The sequence below is a fragment of the Heteronotia binoei genome, chromosome 1 (assembly GCF_032191835.1).
Source record: "Heteronotia binoei isolate CCM8104 ecotype False Entrance Well chromosome 1, APGP_CSIRO_Hbin_v1, whole genome shotgun sequence".
Classification (NCBI taxonomy): Eukaryota; Metazoa; Chordata; class Lepidosauria; order Squamata; family Gekkonidae; genus Heteronotia; species Heteronotia binoei.
The window spans coordinates 9197694-9208678 of record NC_083223.1 but is presented as its reverse complement, the minus strand read 5'-3'; the positions used below and the strand labels follow the sequence as shown (position 1 = coordinate 9208678).

At 52.0% G+C, this 10985-nt stretch overlaps 1 protein-coding gene across 1 annotated transcript in view; it reads right to left on the bottom strand.

The window, feature by feature from the left end:
* Nucleotides 1–1790: 1790 nt before the first annotated feature.
* Nucleotides 1791–10985, bottom strand: part of SLC1A4 (solute carrier family 1 member 4) — a 54090-nt gene continuing 44895 nt past the window's right edge. Inside the window, exons 7-8 of the mRNA XM_060230704.1 lie at nt 10586–10720; nt 1791–2356 (exon numbers count right to left, since the gene is read on the bottom strand). Of these exons, the coding sequence (XP_060086687.1) occupies nt 2116–2356; nt 10586–10720 (376 nt within the window). The 3' untranslated portion in view covers nt 1791–2115. The remainder of the gene's footprint in view (nt 2357–10585; nt 10721–10985) is intronic.

The following is a 10985-nucleotide window of genomic DNA, read 5'->3' as shown; positions in this document are numbered from 1 at the left end:
TATTGGCAGCACAATCGGGGGGGGGGGGGGGAGGGAGGGGGGAGAGGTGTCATGGAGAAGACTCCGCCTTGCCACTGGGCAGAATTCAGATGAACCCTGGGTGCTCTGAGGCACAGGGAAATGACGGTGGAGCTCAGCCCCCCTTGGCACAATTCTGTGCAGAAAGTAAATCTGTTTTCTCCCCCTCCATGTTTTTCTCGATGGAAAAGAAACAGGGCTTTAAATGATCGGAGTTCTTTCCATAAGACAAGAAGAGAGTATGTGAAATTTACCAACACAAAAATCACCTAGTTTTGCACAAAAAGGAGAAGAGCAAGGAATTTTCAAAGGAAACTTTTTAAGTGTCTCTTGTTTAAAACTGGATCTCCAATGAAAACATAAATGCCCCAGCAGCCAGAATGCCCCATTCAGGGTGACAAAACGTCTCTTCTCTAACGTATGCGACATCCAGATGTCCACAAACAACCAACAGATGCTTAAAAGGACTTCAGCATCTTAGAAGAAACAGCTAACACCATCAAGGTCACGTATGGCTTTCTGTGCTCAGTAACAGGAGGAATGTTGAGACTGTGGCCGTTTCTTTTATTCACAACCCTAACGATGAGCTTTTCTGCATTATGATTTCCCTAACTTGTTTGTTCTCGTGAGTCTTCCGGGTTTTTTTTCCTATTCCGCACCTACTTTGCTCCCTGTAGTGGACAATTTGATATTGCATCGGTTTACGTCTTGACAATTCTCCGTGAAGACTGAAATGGTCGTGTGCCACTGAAGGTTACTTTGAGTTGACTCGAAGACTGAAATGGGTGGAATGGGGGGGAGCTATTGTCGGCCACCCCTGTTTTATAATGCCCAATTTTCAATGCATGCAGAGGTTTGGAAACGCTTGGGGAGTGGCGGAGGAGAACAGAAACCAAAACATTATTTTTAGATAACTGCTGTGTCACCAATATCTCTCACATACGTTAGTTCTGTTACATTCTACATCTTAAAGAGCCCCACAGGCAGTCCTACACTGGGAGGGAATAATAGTAATACAATATAACCATAGATCTCATGGTTTGAGGTGATATGCGTGTGTGTGGGGAAGGGTACCATCTTTCCTCCTTTACACCGTCCCCCCCTCCCTCTCCAATTCTTTTTACCTTCACTGGAATAAGAGACACGAACAGATTTGTCCTTTTGCCGCCAGTGAAGAGATAGGAATGATTTTCAGCAACGCATGGCAGACAAGAAAAGGATTTTAAAAGCCCATCTCCCCAGTCTCACCTTCCGCTACAATACTGCAGCCTCAGAGACAACACTGCGTTAACAAAAAGAAATCTCTGAAGAAAATCACAGAGCTACACTGGAATAAGAGACACGAACAGATCTGTCCTTTTGCCGCCAGTGAAGAGATAGGAATGATTTTCAGCAACGCGTGGCAGACAAGAAAAGGATTTTAAAAGCCCATCTCCCCAGTCTCACCTTCCGCGACAATACTGCAGCCTCAGAGACAACACCGCGTTAACAAAAAAGAAATCTCTGAAGAAAATGACAGAGCTACACGTAACACGTAGCTCTCTCCTAACCTTTTTATTTCCCCAAGCTGCAACTGGTACGAGTAGTAATGGGAACTGAGAGAAGCGTCCCCCAATATGCATTCTAGGAAAGACCAAGATATCCCAGAGGGAAGCCCGCCTTCCAAATACAGCATCCCCAGCGCAACTCCCGTTAGCCTGAGCTACATCACAAGCCCAACGGGGCAAGAGGGTCTCGATCGTTACCTTCCGACTTTTAAAAAACTCATCTTGCAGAGCAGATCTCTGATATTCATTTCAAACAAAAGGAAGCAGGGCTTTGCTCAAAATCACTTTCGCCCACGCGTATTTCACGCACGTGCATAAATACAAAGCCTCACCATTTTGCCACTTTTTTAAAAAAAGCATCTGTTGTCAAATACACACACGCACACTCAACAGTCCATGGCTGGCCATCGTTGGATTTCGTACCACTGAAACAGAGAAAGAAAGACGTCCGGCTCAACTCCACACAGCAGCAAAGTCTGGTCAGAATCGCCTCTGAAAAGCATCACAGAGGAGGCCTCCCCACTCCCATAATCCTTCTTCTCCTTCGCCTTCAGAGGACCGATTCTTTCGATTCTACGTCCGTAGTGCAAGGTGACGGAGTGGGCGGGGTTTGGTCCTTGTGCATGACCAGAGGGGAGGTTTCCGCTTCAGCCTTGCAGTTTGGAACGGCTTCCACGTAGACTTCGCTGAGCTCCGGCTCTTTCCCCTTCATTTCTTTTTGATTCAGGTAATGAAGGATGCCAGCTCCAAACGCGTCCCCTTCGACGTTCACAACAGTGGTCGTCCGGTCCCTGGGCAAAGGCAGCAGTAAAGCTTAACATGAGGGAGTTTTGTTGTTCTTTTTACACACAGAAGAAGAAGAAGAAGATGGACAGGTTTCTTACCTGTAACTGGTGATCTTCGAGTGGTCATCTGTGCAATCACACATATGGGTAATCCGCAGGATTGGCCCCGACCTCGGAGAGTTCAAAGCAATCTTGATCGTAGATCTGGCGCGCCTCCCACTTGTCCTGGGAGGAGACAGCTACTGCGCATGCCTGGACAAGGGGGAGGTGCTTAGCCACTCAGTTTCTTCCCGCCGCCGGATAGGTGGAAATAACTGTGCTTACTAGCTTCCAGCAGCGGGGAAGGCTGGGTGGGTCTGTGTGATTGCACAGATGACCACTCGAAGATCACCAGTTACAGGTAAGAAACCTGTCCATCTTCTTCGTGGTCTCTGTGCATTCACACATATGGGTGATTAGCGAGCCATTTCTTCGGAGGTGGGTGCTGGACCTGTAAGAACATGAAGGGTTAGAGCGTAACGTAATGATAGTGGTACTCACAGTGGTTAGTCGAAGATCGATCGTAGCACTGCTTGTCCGAAGGAGGCATCTCGCCGGGCACGGACGTCGAGAGCGTAGTGCGAGGCGAAGGTAGATGTGGAGGACCAGACGGCTGCAGCGCATATGTCCTCTATAGGGATGCCTTTCATGAAGGCAGACGAGGTAGCCACGGCTCTGGTTGAGTGGGCTCGTATATGTTGAGGGATTGGTTGCTTTGCCAGCTGGTAACAGAGTTCGATGGCAGCAACAATCCATTTGGAGAGTCTCTGGGTAGATATTCTGCTGCCCTTATTATGGGTAGCGTAGGTGACAAAGAGTCTAGGGTCTTTACGGATTTGGCGGGTTCTGTCTATGTAGAAGGCTAGGGCTCTCCGTGCATCCAAGTTGTGGAGTGCCCTTTGTCCCGCGTCCGCGGGGTGCTGGAAGAAGGCTGGTATAGTGGACTGTCTTCCTAGGTGAAAGGTAGAGACGACCTTGGGTAGGAAGGTCGGGTCAGGTCGGAGGACCACCGTACTGTTATGAAATATCGTATACGGTGGGTCTGCTCTGAATGCGCAGATGTCACTGGCCCTCTTGCCTGTGGTGAGGGCCGTAAGTAGTGCCGTCTTCCATGACAGCAGGTGTAGTGGGATGGAGGCCATGGGCTCGAAGGGTGGTTTCATGAGTTGGCTCAGGACTAGGGACAGGCTCCAGGTGGGTAGAACTTGTTTGATTGGTGGGTGTAGGCGAATGATGCCCTTGAGGAAAGCTCTGGTCGCGTGGTGAGAGAATACCGTTGTGCCATCGATGCGGGGGTGGAAGGCAGAGATGGCTGCCAGGTGTACCTTCAGGGAAGAATACGACAGACCCGCTCTGGATAGCGTTAAGGTGTAAGTTAGTACCTGAGGTATAGTGGCGAGGTTGGGGTCGAAGTTGTGCTGTGAGGCATAGTGTGAGAAGCGTTTCCACTTAAATAGATAGGATTTCCTAGTAGATGGTTTTCTGGAGTTCACTAGGACCTGACGGACCTCCGGAGGGAAGTCTAGAAACTGATTCTCCAGGCTGTTAATTTGAGCGATGCCGGGTTGTGGTGAAGGACCCTGCCGCCCTGTTGAGAGAGGAGATCCCGTGTTTGAGGGAGCTGGATGAAGGTATTGTTGGACAGGAGCAGCAAGGTCGTAAACCAGGGTTGGCGCGGCCACCATGGAGTTATGAGGATGCAGTTTGTGTGGTCTACCTGAATCTTCTGTAGAACTCTGGTGATAAGTGGAATGGGCGGAAAGAGGTAGTGGAGTGTTCCTTTCCAAGTTTGTATGAAGGCATCCCCCCTGGAGAGGTGGGATGGAGGACCTCTCATGTAGAAGCGGGTGCATTGGGCATTTGACGGTGAAGCAAATACATCTATCTTCGGTTGTCCGAAGATGCTGAATATCTGTCTGATGTATCGGCTGTTGATAGACCACTCGTGGTTGTTGGTGGAGTGGCGGCTCAGGGCGTCTGCCTGGGTGTTCTCGGCCCCTGGTAGGTGTACGGCCGTGAGGAAGATGCCCTGGCTTATGCTCCAGTGCCACAGGGCTAGGGCTCTCTTGCAGAGTCTGACGGAGGCGGTGCCGCCCTGCCTGTTGATGTAAAAGACTGTGGCGATGTTGTCGGAGGTGACCTGGACGTGCTGGTTCCTTAGCGATGGGAGGAAGGACCGCAAAGCCTTGTGCACTGCGATGAGCTCCAGGCAGTTTATGTGGAGAGAGCGTTCGTAGTCTGTCCACTGGCCCTGCACCGTGAGGTCTTCCAAGTGGGCTCCCCATCCCCAGTTGGAGGCATCTGTGGTTACAATCACCGAGGGCGGTGTCTGCTTGAATGGCATGCCCTTGTAGAGGTGATGTTCCTTGGTCCACCATTTGAGGGATGGTACAATGTGTAGTGGAAGGGTGAGCAGTGTGGATTGATGTTGTGTGTGAGGGCGGAAAGTTCTTACGAACCACATTTGGAGGGGACGCATGTGCAGCTTCGCAAACCGCAGAACTGCTGTGGTTGCTGCCATGAGGCCTAACATTCTCTGGAAGGTGAGCGCTGTTTGGGAACGCTGGGCGATGATAGTGCTGGCCAGTGACATTATGGCGAGTGCCCTGTCCTGAGGTAGGAAAGCCGTTTGTGAGAGCGTGGAGATGTCTGCTCCTATGAATTGGATCCTTTGGGTAGGGACTAGTTTGGATTTTGAGAGGTTGACTAGGAGGCCTAAGGTGGCCAGGGTGGAGAGGGTGGTCGAGACGTCCAGTTGTAGTTGCTCCCTGGAATGGGCGACGATCAGCCAGTCGTCTATGTACGGGAAGATTGATATCTGTTGCTGGCGTAATGTGGCTGCTACTACTGCCATGCACTTGGTGAAGACCCTTGGTGCTGTGGAGAGACCGAAGGGAAGGGAGCAGAACTGGAAGTGCTGCTTCCCTATGGCAAACCTGAGGAATCTTCTGTGATGATGGTTGATTGTAATGTGGAAGTAGGCGTCCTGGAGGTCTATGGACGCCATCCATGCTCGTTCTGGGATGAGCGGGAGGATTGCCTGAAGCGTGACCATACGGAATTTCTTGTAGGTTATGTGTAGGTTGAGTTTGCGGAGGTCGAGAATGGGTCGGAGTCCTCCGTCCTTTTTTGGCACCAGGAAGTACCGGGAGTAGAAGCCGGTGCGATGGTATTGGGGTGGGACTGGTTCTATCGCGCCCTTGTCCAGCAGAGACGCGATTTCCGTCTGCAGGGGTGCGGACGGGGGTGTGGTGAGGAACCGGTGGTGCTTTGGAGTGGACGTAAACTCTATTAGGTAGCCTCTTTGAATGATGGCGAGGACCCAGGCGTCGGATGTTATGGTCCTCCAGGCAGTGTAGAATGGTTGTAGTCGTGTTGATGGGTTTGGCTGATGGAGGGAGACTGGACGGCTCGGGGCAGGGAGGTCAGAGAGACGGTTTGGGTGTGGTTGAAGGTTTCTTGGTTGTTTGGCGTCTGTGTTGAAAGGAAGGCTTGGACTGCGGTGGTTTGCGCTTCCATGGTTCCTGTTGTCGTGGGGATCTGTTCCCTTTGTATTGGTTGGACCTCCAGTTCCTTTGTCGATTGGTTTGGGTCAGAGGTTGGGAGACTCCCAGTCGTCTTGCCCTCTTCCTGCCATCGTCTACAGATGTGAGGATGTCATCTGTAGAGGAGCTAAACAGGCCAAGGCCATCAAAGGGCAAATCTTCAACTTTGTATTTGATGTCTGGTTGGAGGGAGGAGGACCTGAGCCACGCGTGTCTGCGGAGTGCTATGGCTGAGGCCAAGGTTCTGGAGGAACACTGTGCAGCGTGACGGGCAGTGTTGATTTGCTGTTTGGTTACTCTGGCCATCTCCTGCAGGGTCGTGGTGGCTGACTTTTGGGATGCCTCGGGCAGGGATGGTACCAATGCGGCGAGGGAGGTGGTCAGGTTGTGGGTGTATGCGGAGAAGCATGCCATGTAGTTGAGGATTTTGGTTGTGGCTGTAGTGAGGGCGTAAATCTTTCTTCCGATGGTGTCGAGTTTTTTGCCCTCCCGTTCTGGTGGTACCGGGTGTCTAGTCTGCTTCGACTTCGAGGACGAATGTACAATGATCGAGTTCGGAGCCGGGTGGGTGAACAGGAACTTGGAATCAGGTGCGTGTATCTTGTACAGCGCTTCAACCCTCTTGGATGTTGGCGGTACCGATGCCGGTTTGTCCCATGCTTCTTTGAGTGTTTCTAGTAGAACGGGGAGCATTGGGAGAGAAGAGCTGGATGGAAGATCCGCGTGGACTAGATCAAAAACGACGTCCGAGACTCTGGGGGCGTCCGTATTGAGCTTTAGATTTAGCGAGCTTGCCATGTTTGCTACCAGGTCGAGGTAGGATCTTGGGCTTTCAGACGGTGATAAGTCTGCTGGCTTGGCTATGTCGGAGTCTGGGGATTGTAGGTCCGAACCCGAAGAGTGGTCGGAGTCGGAGAGTTCCTCCTCGGATCCGTCGTCGGTTCCTTGAGGTAGGTCGGGCTGTGTTGTCTTGGGAGCCGTGTGTAGGGATTCTAGTGGTGACGGGAGCTTCGGTTCGGCGCCGAGGTCCGTAGGGTCGTCATGGTGAAGCGATTCGATCGAAGCAGTTTGGAGTCTGTGTGTGCGATCTCGGTAGCGCGGAGACTCTTGGTAGCTGTGGTAATGGCGATCATGGGATGGTGATCGTCGGTGCCGTCTTCGGTGCCGTGGGGATGGAGACCTAGATCTCGATGGAGAGTAATAGTAGTGTCTCCCCCTGCGGTGGCTGCGAGAGCGCCGGCGGCTGCGGGACCTGGTGCGGCGGCGACTGCGGGACCTGGTGCGGCGGCGGCTGCGGGACCTGGTACGGCGGCGACTGCGGGACCTGGTGTGTCGGCGACTGCGGGACCTGGTGCGTTTGCGACTGTGAGATCGAGGTCTAGTCAGGGGATCTCTCGGGGTCGAGGGTTCTCTGGTGAGCGCGTGGGCGTCTATCGGCTGTGAGAGATCTACGAATTTAGTGGGGTCGAGAGTGTGGGTCCTAACGGATGCGGTAGAGTGCGTATCCAGCAGCTGGTCTGGTGGGGAATTCGGAATGGACGGCGACTTTGATGAGATGCGGATGATTTCCAACGGAGTGATTGACGGTGTTGCCGTCGACTTCGACGTCGGAGTCTTCGGCATCGATCCGGAGGCAGTGGCGGTCGGGTTCGAGGCCTTCGGTTTGGTGGTCGGGTTCGAGGCCGAGTCGAGAGGGCGGGTCTTATGCTTTTTTGAGCTAGTGCTGCCCGTCGGGTCCGAGTGGGCGGAATCGGAGCGGCGACGCTTTTTGGGGTCGTCCGACTTCTTAGAGTGCTTGCCGGTCTTAGGCTTACAGGGAGTCTGTGCCACGGAAGCTGCCGACTGCGCCTCTCCCACGAGGTGTGGGGAAGATGGCGCGGGTTGTTGTTGTCCGCCACGCGGCATGGCCGGTCGGAGTGAGGTTTCCATGAGGTGGCTCTTGAGTCTCGCGGCGCGGTTCTTGCGGGCCTGTTTGCCAAATTGGCTGCAGTGCACGCAGGAGTCTGGACGGTGTGCCTCTCCAAGGCAGAACAAGCAAAGAGAGTGGCCGTCGGACGAGGGGATTTTTGAGGAGCAGCTGGTACAGCGTTTAAAGATTATCTTGTCCCTTCCTTCCATCCGCCCGGGAGGGGGGGGGGGGAGGGAGGGGGAAAGTCCAGAAAGATAGTAAGAGGAGGCTTTTTTTTTTTTTTTTTTTTTTATACGATACCAGGAGAAGTAGAAGATGAAGAATTGAAGCGAAGAGAAGGTAGTTGTTGGAGATTGCAATGAAGAAGTTGGAGATCAACGAGGAAGGTGCGATCCGGTCGGCGGTAAGGAAGAAACTGAGTGGCTAAGCACCTCCCCCTTGTCCAGGCATGCGCAGTAGCTGTCTCCTCCCAGGACAAGTGGGAGGCGCGCCAGATCTACGATCAAGATTGCTTTGAACTCTCCGAGGTCGGGGCCAATCCTGCGGATTACCCATATGTGTGAATGCACAGAGACCACGAAGAAGATATTGGATTTATATCCCGCCCTCCACTCCGAAGAGTCTCAGAGCGGCTCACAATCTCCTTTACCTTCCTCCCCCACAACAGACACCCTGTGAGGTGGGTGGGGCTGGAGAGGGCTCTCACAGCAGCTGCCCTTTCAAGGACAACCTCTGCCAGAGCTATGGCTGACCCAAGGCCATTCCAGCAGGTGCAAGTGGAGGAGTGGGGAATCAAACCCGGTTCTCCCAGATAAGAGTCCGCACACTTAACCACTACACCAAACTGGCTCTCACACAGACAGGGCTGGTGCTGGGTTTTTTGCCGCCCCAGGCAAGGCTCCGCCCCCCACCCTCCACTGGGGGAGGGGCCTCAACGCCAGCCCAAATCAGGCCCTGTTTGCACGGAGGGCTTCTCTTGAGGAGCCTTCTGTGAAAACGCCCCCCTCCCCCCTTATCGACCTTTCTGTGGCGTGGGAAGGCGGCACAGGACCAGACTGCTTGGCCCTTCGCCAGCACCCTCAGAGGATGCTGGGGAAGGGAAACACCGCTCTTTCAGCTCCAAGGGATTCGGGGATCTCCTCCAATCCCTCAGAGCCAAGAAAAAATTAGCGGCAGGCTCAGGGACGGCATGAGGGGGAGGGGCACCCCCCCTTGCCCCTGCCGGTAGCTGGCGCCCTAGACGATCACCTAGTTTGCTGACTCTCATGCACCAGCCCGGCACACAGACAGAAGATACATCCCTGGTATAAAATGAAAACACACAGAGTCCACTGCTCTGTCTGCCTCACAGACAGGACCAGATATTCCTCAGCTCTGCCAATCACAGTCTGTTCTCAGAGAGCATTCGCTCGCCAGATGTATTAGGCACACTGCAGGGCTCTTTTTCTAGCAGGAGCTCCTCTGCATATTAGGCCACGCCCCCCTGAGGTAGCCAATCCTCCTGGTGCTTACAGTAGGCCCTGTACTAAGAGCCTTCTAAACTCTTAGAGGATTGGCTACATCAGGGGGCGTGGTGTAATATGCAGAGGAGCTCCTGCTAGAAAGAAAGACATGGGCACAAGCATTGCATCAGACTTTCTTCTGACTTAACTGGATCCTGGTTGGGACTCGCACCGCTAAGAGGATAAATCTCAAGATACTGCATTGCTTGGGGAAAAATCAGTGCAATATCAGTTTTGCTTTGTTTTCTGCATTGTATATAAATAGTCCCGACTTCATCCATTTTCCGCAACAGGGTCCGGTTCACATACCGGTCACTTTTCTATCTTATTTCTGTCCTGCCCTTTCTTCCAAGGAACTCAGGGATTCTCACGCTTTGGACCACTCAACTCACATTTTGGACCACTCAAAAGCAATGTTCCCTCTAAGCTGAGTTAGTGTGAGCTAGCTCACAATTTTTTTCCAGCTCAGACATTTTTGTCTTAACTCAGGAAAAATGGCCCCAGAGCAAACTAATTTATGATTTAATGCCAGTAGATCACAAAGAAGAATTTTTGCTCACAAGACTCCACGGCTTAGAGGAAACAATGCTCAAAAGTACTTCAGAGGTATATCGAACCCAAATCCAGTTGTTCTGAAGCAGGGGTAGCGAAACTTGCTTAAGGTGATTGAGAGCTGTAAGAGGAGGGAGGGAGAGATGGAGAGAGGGAAAGAAGGGAGGGAGGGGGAGATGGAGAGAGGGAAGGGAGGGAGGGAGAGAGGGGGAAGGTAGACAGAATGAAAAAGACAAAAAGACAGAGAGAAAGAAAGAATGGAGGTAGAAAAAAGATAGGGAGAAAAGTGTGAGAGAAGGGAGGGAGGGAGGGAGGGAGGGAGGAAGGAAGGAAGGAAGGAAGGAAGGAAGGAAGGAAGGAAGGAAGGAAGGAAGGAAGGAAGGAAGGAAGGAAGGAAGGAAGGAAGGAAGGAAGGAGGTAGACAGAATGAAAAAGACAAAAAGACAGAGAGAGAGAGAAAGAATGGAAAGGAGAGGTAGAAAAAAGATGGGGAGAAAAGTGTGAGAGAAGGGAGGGAGGAGCTCAGAAAGACCTCTAGGCCAAGGTCTTTCACGTCACCTCCTTTCAGCTGGAGATGCCAGGGATTGAACCTGGGACCTTCTGCGTGCAAAGCAGATGTTCTGTCACTGAGCCACGGCCCCTCCCCCCATGCTCTCACCTACATAAAAGGCAGATATGTGGTACTTACACAATCCAGTCCACTGCCAAAATGAGGGAGATGTCATTGGTGGGAAGTCCAATGGCCTCCAAGATAATCGCAATGGTCAGAACGCCTCCCGCAGGGATTCCAGCTGCTCCTACGCTGGATGCGGTGGCCGTCACGCTGTCAACGTGAAGCAGATATAAGGTTACAACCACACTCCACTTGCACATATGCATTTTTTTAAAATTCTAAAAGTATGCAACAAATTACTTTGCATGGGTGTTTTTGTCACCCACAACACATGCTCAAGAAGGCTATGTTTACTAATTTATTTAAAATTTTATTACCCCCTTTTCTTCCTGATGAGAGCCTCAAGGTGGCTTTTCCAAAACAGAAGGAATACTTAAAATAAAATACATTCAAAACATAGAAAAGAGCAAGAGTC